The sequence below is a fragment of the Caloenas nicobarica genome, chromosome 7 (assembly GCF_036013445.1).
Source record: "Caloenas nicobarica isolate bCalNic1 chromosome 7, bCalNic1.hap1, whole genome shotgun sequence".
Classification (NCBI taxonomy): domain Eukaryota; kingdom Metazoa; phylum Chordata; class Aves; order Columbiformes; family Columbidae; genus Caloenas; species Caloenas nicobarica.
In genome coordinates this window covers 183,956-196,432 of record NC_088251.1, presented here as the reverse complement: position 1 = coordinate 196,432, position 12,477 = coordinate 183,956, and the positions used below count along the sequence as shown (strand labels likewise).

At 38.1% G+C, this 12,477-nt stretch overlaps 1 protein-coding gene across 1 annotated transcript in view; it reads left to right on the top strand.

Annotated features, from left to right (window-relative positions):
* The window catches only part of CFAP46 (cilia and flagella associated protein 46), a 70,195-nt gene that overhangs the window by 13,260 nt on the left and 44,458 nt on the right, over nucleotides 1–12,477 (top strand). The window contains 8 exon segments of the mRNA XM_065638943.1: nucleotides 326–516; nucleotides 2,504–2,732; nucleotides 3,898–4,018; nucleotides 5,929–6,049; nucleotides 6,938–7,068; nucleotides 9,601–9,752; nucleotides 10,271–10,404; nucleotides 11,934–12,146. Coding sequence (XP_065495015.1) covers nucleotides 326–516; nucleotides 2,504–2,732; nucleotides 3,898–4,018; nucleotides 5,929–6,049; nucleotides 6,938–7,068; nucleotides 9,601–9,752; nucleotides 10,271–10,404; nucleotides 11,934–12,146 — 1,292 coding nt within the window.

Here is a 12,477-nt window from a genome sequence, read left to right as displayed (position 1 = left end):
TTCTGAATTCGCAAATATTTCACAGTTATCAATTTCCGTTTATCACAAGAAAGGGGAACAGCTGACAGACTACTGCCTGAAATGTACAGTAGCAGCATGGAGCACCTGAAAGAAATACTACTTAGTTATCACTGCCTATTAAAAAAATAGAAGTTTTTATTAAATAAATTATTTTTTTAAAAAAACCCAAACTTCTGAAGCTTGCTGGCTGAGGGATTGCTTTCTATTGCATAGAGACCTAAGATTAAAATTTGGAGGAACGTGTAAGAAGTTGTATTCATGTATTCATTAGCAATATATGCTAATTAATGTTTCATTTGTGTAGACTCAGCTGGAATTGATAAAGAGACTTGAGTTAACGTTGAAACATGCGGTTCGCTTGGGAGATCCCGACGTGCTCCAGGTGGTCTGTTCGAGCCAGTGGAACCTGTGCCTGCCCGTGCTGCAGCGCGGGCTGCGGCAGCGTCTGCGGAACCCGCTGCTGTCGGTTGCTGGTGTCCTCGAGGAGATGGACAGGTCATTTTCCATGCTCTGTGCTTTTGTATTTGTTACTTTGAAAGGTCTAATGGCTGAGCATCAGACTCCTTTGAAAGCTCAAGCTCTATGATGTTGAATGTTTTTGAAAATTTTCTACTAGCTTGTAATAAGTGAACATCTGCATATTGCTTACATTTCATCGTTAATCATGTAAATATATGTTCTTTTCAGGCAAAATCTTACTCTGTTTAATGGCCTGTAGCAATTACTGAAATTTGTTAGGAACTGAAAATACTATAGTTAATCAAAATTATGTGAGAAGATTCCAAAGCTGCAGTATGAATAAATGTGTTGGAATGGGGTTTAAATTATTGTGTTAATATGACTTCTATTCGTTAAAAACATACAATTTAAAAATTATTTTAGAAAACCATCGTGGCTTCTGTATTACATATCAAATAAGACACTTCTTGCAAGGTACTGTTTTTGTATCTTCAGTGATACTTCTTTTTAATTGAAAAACCTATTGTATTAAGAAAATGTATAATTATTTTAGACTTATTCTTCTCTTTGCTGTTACACGGTACTTAGCCTTGAGCACCTAAATAGATTCACCTTTCTCACTAATTTGAGTGGAACAAGTAAACCTGAGTTTGTGGTACTTAGTTAAGTTTGGACCTATACGTAGGCTGGCTACTAAGAACAAATATCATAACTTTTATAGTAGAGCTGGTTACAGCAGACATAATCTGTCATTTGAACGGGAGAGTTGGTGGTTTCTGCTAAAAGTATTACAGAGGAAGGTGAGAATGTATTTTCAGTGTTTTTAAAATGTAATTATTTAGTTGCATGGAGAGGAAACAGGAGCCTGAAGATGCAGATATACACATGGGTAAAACTGCTATATTGTATTTCTGTACTGTTATTCAAGCATTTCTTATGCTTTGCATATAAAGAGCACAATATTGGCATAGGCAACTTGGATATTTATACTAAATGTCAGTAATGACAATTTTTTTGGAGAAGGTTGCAGGTTAGGTTTTTGGGATTAGGGTTTTTGGTTTTTGTTCTCCATATATTCTGAACAATGCAGTAGACTCACCCTCAGCTCTGAAGTGGTTCATTGCTGGAGTTTGAGTGAAGTCACTTGTCCTTATTAATTTGCCTGTCTTCATTTTTGTTTTGATTGTAGTATTAATTGTAACTGCTGTGGTCGGCAGTAAAGGGCGATCCTTGCTCAGGTTGGCTCTAATATGGACATGTGGCATTTGATAGCAGTGAAAACCTGCCTTCTGTTCGATTTTTCATAACATGGCTTTCATTTATCTGATTTCTTGTTTTTCTTCCGGGAAATAACCTACAGCAGCATGTAGAGCTCCGAGCTGCCGTGAGCGGCCCCTGGGGAGGTGCTGGTGGGGAGCAGGGGTCCCTGGGGCTGCGCCATTGTGCACTGAGCCCGTGGGTGCACGGGGGGGCAGAGATACTGGGGCAGAGGGTCCCAGGGGCTGGGACACTGTCAGCAGTACCGGGGCAGCCGCCACTGCCGCGGGTGTGCGAGCGTGTTCGCCTGGTGAGCCGGGACAGCCGGGTTCCGTGTTAGAAGAATTCGCTTCTACTTAAACCTCACGAACTTTTAGCAAAAGTGGCCATTATCCAGGACATTGTGCTCTCTCGGGGAGTTGATAAATACTTTTGAAAATCTGCTCACTTGGTTTGCATTCCTGAGTGTGGTACTGGAAAAGAATTCTGCTAATACACAAAGATGAGTTAGTTTACAAGATGTGGTGCTTCCTCATGGCTGTATTTTCTCATGCAGGGTTAATGGAAGCAAAATGCAGTTACATTTTCTAAGTAATTTCATTTAAAAAGGCATGGTAGTGAAAATGAGAGACAAGTAAGTTAAAAAGGGAATATATTTTCATACTGGAGTAGCTTTTAGTTATTGAGTTTCACTTTGCGGTAATTTTTAGGTCTAATTTTAGTTTGCCTCATTTTAACCGTTTACGTTTAAATTCATATTCCTCAGCGTGTTGGTTTTGTTGCGTTGCCAAGTTCATATGGAAATAGCTCGTATTGAAGAGGATGGGGACAGAATAGAGGCTGCTGTGGAACATTTGCAAAAAGCTTTACATCTAAACAACGGTGGGCAGTATGAAGAATATTTAAGGTTTTCTTTGAAACGTCTTCAGTTATGCACTATGCTGTATAAGTCGCCTGAGCGTCTAGAGGATCGGGCAGCATTGATGATTGAACAGGTAATCACACAGAATAAGGTCAGTAGCTGAAACAGGTTTGCTGTGGAGCTCTGGCAGAGGAAACGCAGCTGCTCAGCAGAACTGCACGTCAGCAGAGCCTGCAGCAGCTTCCTAGCACAAACCTGCGCTGGTAGCCTTGAAAAACTCCAAATTCTCTGTGTCATGGTCCTGCCGCTTCCCACTCTGAAGGTTGTGATAGAGGATTTTTTCCAGTTATATTCAAAGCTTGTTTCCGGAGGAGGGGAAGTTATTTGTATAATAAAAGTAGAAGCCCGTTCATTACTGTAAACAGTTAAGATTTCATTGCATGGAACAATGTTTTAATTAATGAGGGCAGCGGTAGCCAAATAGCTCAACATCCCAGCTGGCTTTGAGATATAAATCAGTATTACATCACACAAGTGACGCTAAATAATACAATCTAAATTCACAGTGTAGTCATTGTCAAGAGTTACTGCATCTAATTCTGTTATGGTGCCTCAGCACCTGAACAAAAATCATATTGGCAACTGACTGTTAGCTGGCCAAAAGAAATTTCAGCTACACACCATTTTGGGATATTCACAGAAATCAAGATCTGTTCACGGAACCTAAAATCAGTTCTGGAAAGCCGCTGGTGAGTTTATGTCTATTAGTAAGACAAAGAAAAGTGAAGCTTTTTTGTCTAGTTTGGATGCTTTTCCGTGCAAGCTTACTCTGTTTAAATGTTGCTTTCAAAAAAGCACTTACACCTCCTCTGACTTTGGCTAATTCTGAGTTGACTAGGATTATTTTATATTTTGTAGCAATTCCTAGTTATTGCACAACAGATATGTTATTGTTGGTTTCTAAATAAATACTGTTCTTCATTTAAGAGAGTATAACATAATGACAGGTGATATACTGAGGAATATACTGTTAAGATCTATGAGGAGCATGAACAGTACTTTGTATTCAGTTACCTTTGATGTATTCACGTCAAGATCAACCAGAGTTCTATAGTCACTTTCAGTAACAACAGTACTGCAGAATGGTGTGTAAGATATATGAAGATCCACAACTCCTAAAGGTATTTTTTTGGTAGTACCAAGTTCTATGATCTGCATTCCGTTATGTTTAGTAAATAAGATAGATAAATACGAGTATAATAAAAACAAACCTTATAACAGTTCTTTTCTTTCCATAGGCTAAAAGGGGAAAAAGGGAGGATAATGTGAGGAAAAAGAGGGCCCTTCTGATAAATGCAGGTCTTGCACTAGCTCCTGATTCATTTAAAATAGTCCTTGACAGTGAAAACGAAGCTAAAGGTAATGTACATATGTATGACTAAAAGGTACTGTGCTTGACTTTGGCTGCTTTGCACAGGCTTAAAGGTTGGATGTGGTGTGTAGGGGCAACATGTGGAGAACGTTGCAGGACAGATGAACGTTGCAATACAGGGCAAGTGACAGTTCTGCTCAGTTCTGTGGCAAAGCTGTCGATTTCATTAGAGCTCTAAGATTTGTATTGTGATACTGGAAGAGCAAATATTATTGTTTTCTCCTCTGAATTCATCTGAATCAACTCCTGAATGTCTCAAACTCAAGGTCAGTTTTAAGCGGTATTCTCAGAAGTTTTCACCCCATAATATTCTGTGTTAATTACATACAACATTGGGTATTTGTTCCGTATTGTAATTGTCTTTCTATTCTGAAGTCTTGCTTTTGAGAGACCGAGTTTTGCACAGAGATACAGGCATGAATTCTACATTTACTTCCTAAAACATGGATTGTAAATAGGCATGTTCCTTACGCCACAAGCAGCTTCGGTTTGGGACTGTACAGCTGGTTGTTGAAGAAGAGCGGACAGGAACAGATTTTCCAGAGTGCTTGAACTGTTTTATCTTGTCAGTGAAGCAAGTGTGTGACTAATTGAACTTGCTGACCCTTCAGCGGTGGTGCTGCAGGAGGGGGCGCCGCAGCTTCCCCCGCAGCCCGTCCTGCCCCGGGGGACGCGCGGGTCCCTCTGCAGCCAGGGCACAGTGCTCACCTCGCACGTTCTCATTCCAAACTTGGTCAGCCAGTGGCACACACGTCAGAGGGTTATTTACAGAATACAGTCCCACTTCGTGCAGGACATTTCAGTATGTGAAAATGGTTTTGTTGGAAAAAATTTTCATGCATGACTTAAACTGATAAAATACACTGTATTCGTGCAGTGAAGAGAAGTAAAAGTGTGCGTGTGTTTCTACTTGCTCTTCAATTTTGAGGTGATAACTGTAAAATTATATCCAAAATTCCTCAGAATAAACCTCACTACACATTAACTTTCGAAGATGAACCATTAAAATGAGTGAGATTATCACAATATTACAATTATTACAATACTTCCTATCTGTTTGATCCAAGTTTTTGTGAAATGGTTTCGAGATATTTCAGTTCTTCCTGAGGCTCCAAAGAGTGAGTGTTTTGCTTTTTCCATGACGCATTACAACAAACTTAAACACCGTTATTGAAGGAGGAAGAAAATATATATGCAACTGTTTCATTATACATAGGACAGGACATCAGATTGTAGGGTTATTTTGTTTCTTTTAAGTCACATAAATAACTGTGCATCTTGGTGCATGTGCTGGCCTAATTTAGTGAGAGTTGTACCCATAGATCCAAAGAACAATACAATTATTTACCGCACAGCCTTAGATGATATTACTGTCATTATGTATTACCCTGAGCAATCTCTGTGTACCTTTAGGTAGCGCAGCCTTATCATATGCTGGATAATGCATTACAAAAGATTTGTAACAAGAATGGTAGGACATTATGCCTTCCTCTTTTTATTGTGAGTGAATAGAAGTGAACCTGCTTGTATATATATATATTTTTTTTTAAAGCCAGACAGAATTTATATGTATTTCTTGCTATTATTTGGCAATTTTTTTGAGGATCAAATTAAAACTTGGTCTGCATTCTGTCAGGGACCATTGCTTGGGTTCAAGTGAATGTACGAACTCATCAGATTTCCGAGTCACAATCAAGTTACTTGTATTCTAATGCAAAGCATCTCCTCTGTGTCACTGCACTGCAAAAAATAATCTCTTTTTGATATATCTGTACCACTGGGGTAATTTTCTATCTTGGAGGGGCAGTTTGTTCCTCCTTTGCATCATTTTTTTGTGTTGGCGTTTTTAATCTCTAATACTTAAACATTGCCTTAAATTATTTTTTTCTTTGCAAAGTTTTCTCAGGTGACAGTAGGACCCAAGTAAGCTACCTCTGTGCAAAAGCACAGCATCATATGAACAGCGTGGAGAGAGTTGATGAATATTTGAAACACTTGAAAGAAAATGACAGAGAGAGGTAATTACTATGGACAAGAAGCATCTTTTTCGTCTTGTGTAGGAGTCTCTAATGGGAAGGTTTCTCACTGCAGCTGTTATTTTATGATACCTTCTAAGAGGCTGAATTCGTCAGTCAGACCTGGCAAAGCATCTCAGTGTGTTGTGAGGTTCCCGTGCTGTGCATCGTTGTGTTCTTCACCACTGCTGGTCAGTAACTCGCCTGTTCTGTCAGGATGAGCTGAACACACAGGAGAACAAGTGGATTAAGGCTGGAAGACCGAATAACTTGATGTACAATTGAAACTTCGCCAAAATGTCTTTTTAGGTCCTTGTACCACATCACATGCTACAAGTTGTTTGATAAAGAAATTGAGTAGTCCTTTCTGAGAGTCAGAAATATTGATCTGTAGAAAAATCACAGGTTTTGATTTTACTATGTATAATTTTATCATTCTTTATTTAAAAGGTGTTTCCCTTTTTTTTTTTTTGCTGCACTAAAAATTCCTGTGATGAAGTTCAAACTATTTTCTAAAAAATTCTAAATCAAAACTTGTTTTCAAGACTTATTTTGCAATTCTCAACATGAGTTTTGAACTACTTAGTTTATTTTATAAGATAGATGATAAGGGATGTCACACACATTTTGGAATTTCCGTATAGTTACTATCCTAAGCAAAAATTTTGTACCAGTCTCGATATGCTGAGAGGATTGTTTTTTTAATTTAAAGTAATAGTGTTATCTTTGCTACTGATAGGCAGCCTTCAATTTATTAATTTTTATTAGGTTTAAAATTTCAGTTTTGATGACCATTATTATTGACATGATTTTCTTAGTGTATCCTGAAGTGTGGAAGATAATCCTGCTTATAAAGTAATTTTTTTGGTTTTTATGGTTTTTCTTTGTTAGAATTCTACTTTGGGCAGATTTGGCCAAAGTTGCACGTAAACAAGGAGTCTGGGATGTCTGCCGTGCAGCATGCAGGTTTTGTCTCTTGTATGATGATACTTTGTTTAGGAAGGCAACAAAACCGAAAGAAAGTAAGTGAATGCTTTTTTTGAATGTCATAAGAACTTTTTCCTCATTAATTAGAGTTACTTGAAGGAGTCAGCCAGTTTTATTATTTTCTTCCTTCCCATTTCCAAAGTTCCCTGGGCTTTTGTCTGTCCCTGTGTGTTGGCACGCATGGAATATTCTTTGTACCTCTGAATCTAGAAATCAGTCAATACATTTTTCTGTTGACACCATACTTTGTCTTCAGAAGTGTTCCACCAGTGCTAAAGAGGCTTGATGAAATGTATCTACCTAAGAAAACTGGTTCATTCCCTGGTGGTCACCGAGGTCCATATTATCCATCTTTGTCCTACTCAATTACCTGAGGAAGCTGAAGAAAAGTGGATTATCGGTCACTTTGTGTGAGGCTCACGTGGTGACATTTTTCACACTTTATTCCTGTATGAGTGGTTCTCCGAGGCCTCCAGCACTGTTCCGAGAGGCTCTGCTGGAAACGTACCGCGTGTTAAGGGTTCTCAGCTCAGGGAGAGAGCGCGTTCAAACCACCAGCTGTTTGCTGACTCCTACACATCTCCGTTAAAGTCTTTTTTGCCTGGGAGCTGAAAAACTCACCTTTAAGAATAAATGAAATTCTGGCACACATCCTGTTGGCTGTTTTTTTTTTTTCTTTAGCCAATGTTTATTGAACCTATTCCACATTTTTCCTCTGGATTGTTTCCAAGGTCCACTTAATAGGTAAATTCATGCCCTATTTTTTCTTCCATGCGTTTTTCATCTCCAGACTAGCCATATTTCATCTTTCATCTCTTTTTCCAAACTAAAGGGAAAAGGAAATACTTACCAGAAACTCGGAGCAATCAGGCACCAAAGGCATCATTAATGGGAACTGGTATGTTGTGTTTCTCTTTCACAAGTTTTGTACCTCCAAGGTAAAGGTGTCTTTCTCATACTCTGAATGTTTATGGGGCTTTATAATTCTGTCCGTGTCAATCTAAACCCTTTTCCTGGGTAGGCAGGAGGTGGAGACACTTCATCTCTGTTCAGAGCGTTTCGCATGGTCCAGTCACAGTTTGTTATGGGATTGCTGAATGTGGATGATGCTTTCAGCGGTAGAACTTCACCAGAAATGGAGCGGTACCTGTGGCCTTGTGGAGGTCTCTGTTCTGCAGAGGGGCCTCCTGCACACCTGGCCCCGGGCGCGGACGTTTCTGTGGATGTGGAGGAAACCGCAGCGCGCGGCGGAGCAGGTGGGGGAGTCCGTGCTGGCCAGCTTCCCACTGCGGGGGTGCTGCCTGCAGTTAGGTGAAATGTGAATAAGCGTGTAGATACTCAGGAAGAAAAAAATAGGATTGACTGGAGTTCTCTGAGAACTGTTGGCACTGTTCATTTTCATGTTCCATTTGATTTTTCTTTATGACTACTAATTCGAGGATCAGCATGTGAGAAAAAGGAAAGGTTGTCTTTATATATATCAGATTGAGGATAGAGCAAAGATAGTTGTAGTGCGATGACCCTCTTCAGAGGCTTGCTGGGTTGTGCGGCCTGAATAAGGGCAAATAATTCAAGACATTCTGGAGTTACAGGAAAAGAACATTCCAGTTCCTATTAATGATGCTTTTGGTGCGTGGTTGCCCTGACTTTCTGGTACATATTTCTTTTTCCCTTTAGTTAGAAAGGAGATGAAATATGAAACATGGCTAGTCTGGAGAAAGTAAATATGTGTGATTGAGCTGGAAACCAGGGGCAGTCCAGTCAGTGTCACAAGCTTTATGAAAACAAAAATATTACTTTTTAGCAGAAATTCAAAAGTTATTTTTTTAATAGCTCAGTATGGTTTAAAAAATTAGACAAAGACTAATAAGTTAGATTTATTGAAGAGTGTTGAACTTGATGGGTCAAACAGAACCTCTGGTTCAGGAGATTCTTGGATGCAGATTCTGAAAAACTGAAGGTAGACCAGGAGAAAAAGTAGCTTTGTGTATCCTGCTTCTTATGCCTTTCCTCAAACACCTGCTGTTGGCTGACGGTGTGGAAGGAACCCATTGGGACAGCTTCTGTGCTCTTACTTTGTGTTTATATTTCTCTTCATTACTAACCCAAAGAAAAATAATGCTCTTTTCCTCTTTATTGATGTGTGTGTTGCTAGAAGGTCAACCCCACGCATGACTGAAACACACCGGGTTTTTAGCCACTACATAGTGTCTGGAACTCCGCTTCTACTGAAGCAATAAAATTGAACTAGAGGCCATGGGTTATATTCATATTAATGTAATTTCAGTATGCACGTTATGACTGAAGCAAGTTATTTGTTGCAAATATTGAAGTTTATGCAAAATGCAGCAAAATTACAGGTAACCGACACCTCAGCGCTGCTTGAGAAGAAGAGGATTTGAGTGCAATAAATTGTACTGATAAAAAAAAAGTGAAATAATTTTAAGTCTGTACTTGATAACTTTCTTGTGGATTTAAGAATGTGTAGGGATTTTAAAATTTCAAAATGAAGGTGATTTTTTTCTTATTTGCATGGTAATAGTAGAATGATGTATTTATTTATTTAGTTGTGGCACAAAAGAAGAAAGCTGGTGCAATTCTGAAGGATGATGATCAAGGTGACAGCTCACCAGGACAACCATTACTACCTGATAAATCCTTCTCTTTTGAGAGAGATTTACTCAGAATATTAGCAGAAATAAGATTCATTAATGGAGAGGTAAATAAATTACACAGCTGTCATTAATATTTGTTTAATTTAGCTTTGTTTTATGTATAATTTTATAAATCTTAAAGCACTGGAATTTTGAGTTCAATTATTGTCTGTCTTCATAGGAACTAAAGGAAGGAGTAGTTTCATGAAGCATCTGTACCAAAATACTATGTGACTGTAACTGTAGCAATAGTTTCACTCGAGGTGGTGATAACACTTTTTTACAAGGGATTCTATTGTAAATATTTGACATGTGACATTATATTTCTGGATCCTTAAAGTTCCAATATGATTTTAAAAAAACTAATTTTTTCTTTTCTCAATGAAGTTATTTAGTAAAACTAGCTGCTGACAATTGGAATATTATGAAATATTTTACATTGTATTTCATATAGTTGTACAACATTTGAAAAAGCATTTTGTATTTTTTAATTTTTGAAGAGGTAACAACATTAATACTGAGTCACAGTCTATTTTCACAGTTATAACCTGAGTAGAAGATTTATTTCTCTGTATCTTCCTAGGCAACTGTTGATTTGTTAAGACTGCAGGGAGTTGAACTGAACGATCGTGCTGTGCCTCCAGAAGACGGAAGGCAGGATTGTCCAGGGCAGGTGTCATGTCTTCCTGAAAGTGATCCAGAATGGAAAACATACAGGTGCTTTTCTTTAATAATATAACAAGACCTAGGAACTCTAACAGATTGTTATTACCATGCAGAGATGATAATTGCAAAAGTTATTTCTAGTTACTAAAATTCATTGTCAGCAGATGCTTCATATTTTTAGATATTCATGGTAGTGGGAAAAGGAAAATAATATTAAAAAGTAGTTTGAAATAATTTTTCTTTAGTTTGCTTTCATTCTGGAGTGTGCATTTTATTTTTCATTTAACGTTTAATTCTCTGAAATTTAGAAGCCAGTAGCCCAACCTTAAAAACTATTAAATCTGTGTTATGTTGACATTTAGATCATGAAATTCTATATGTGAAAATACATTTCCCCAAATCAGAAAACTCTTTGTCTTGCTTTATGGCTCCTATAACTATAATGATGTCTGAGTACCTGAATACATACAATGAATTATGTCAGTTTGCAAAACTGATCTGTTCCATCAAATCAACTGAAATTAATAACGGAGATTAGGACACAGCAAGTATCGGGTTTTTTTCTGGTCTCACACAATTATTTCTTGCGGAGGAGGGGATGGGGGAGAATTCCGAAGCTGGTATTTAAACTCTCCTCTGTTCACGTTCATACTGACATTGGCCATGGCCTGGGACAGCAGGGTGTCAGCGCTGTGTCCCCACGTCTGCGCACTGTCTGATGATTAAGTGATGTTTTTCTCACCATCCACAAATGTTCAGTAACATGGGAAAACTATAAACTGATCAGAATCAAGGGACAAAGAAGATGAGGACATTGTTCCAAAATTTGCTGCTAAGCTGTTTTTGAGTTTACCCAATTAGATTAAAAACTCACAGGAAAAAGCCCTTTGGTCTCTGTGTCCTGTACCACTGCTGACATGGAATTACCCTGTGTCCATTTGCACTTGTGGTTTTGTGACAGCCATGACCACTCTGTGTGGTCACTCAAGACTGTGTTCTTAATATTGCTTTTTCCAGGTAATGGTACATCTTGATAATTAAGGAAAAAAAAAAAAGAAATAAAGTCATTGAAAAAAGTTATTGTCTAGACTATGAAAAAGATGTTGTTCTGCTAAAACTGAGCATTTCAGGCCACCTGGAGCTCACTGAGAGCGAGAACGCGTGCGGTTTTAAGTAGAAAAGCCGCCTCCTTTGCACTTGAGCGGAATGTCTTGTGTCTGTGTTCCAGTAGAGCCCAGTCATGGACACTTAATGATTTCTAGCACTGATGTGTGGATTCACACATGCATTTTAAAAAAACAAGTGGATGAAGTGTGAACTATAGCCAATATTTTTTAAGCTAATAGCGTTCGAGTGTCAGAGGCTATTCATTTTATGTTGATACTAATTCCTTTCCTGAGTCATCTCCTCATCCAAGTAAAATACAAGTTAATGGGTGAAAACTTAATAAATGCAACTGAAAAGTAATGAAAATTTTGGTGTCGTTGATTGAGATCTGCTACTGCACATTTAACCTTATGATACAATTCCTTCTAGTGTCAAAGTTTTGGAATAACAGCTTCTTTATACTAATTTTGCAGTTTATGGATAGACCACTTATCTCGATATGCTATGGAAAACTTCCAACGTGCAGCTGAAATAGGAGAAGAGCTGAACGAAGCCTGGATTGTTCACAATGCTGTGGTGTATGTCCTAAACTACAACAGACATCTCATCTCTGCAGGAAGACAGAGGAAAATTATTGAGTATCTGCAGACTCTTCTTGGAGCCATCAAGAATGTTGGACAAAACGGGTAAATTTACGTGTTTGGTTATGAACGTGCTCTTTTCTTCTAAAACAGAAAAAGATTTTTAAAACATTGTAAATCACTTTGTGCTGTGAAAGACTTTTATTGCTACCTTTTATTATTAGTAGAAGGACTTTGGTACATACAGAGTAGTTCAGAAGATTAATTTTGTGGTGCGAAATGACTTTTTAATTGTTTCTATTTGTTCTTTGTTACTATTCGCATAATCTATATTAATTTTGGACTAAGCAGTATGGATTTCTCTTTGTTGTGGAATAGCAATGTATGCACGTGAAACAGCATTTTGTTAAGCTGGTCAGATAGAATCAGGAAAATT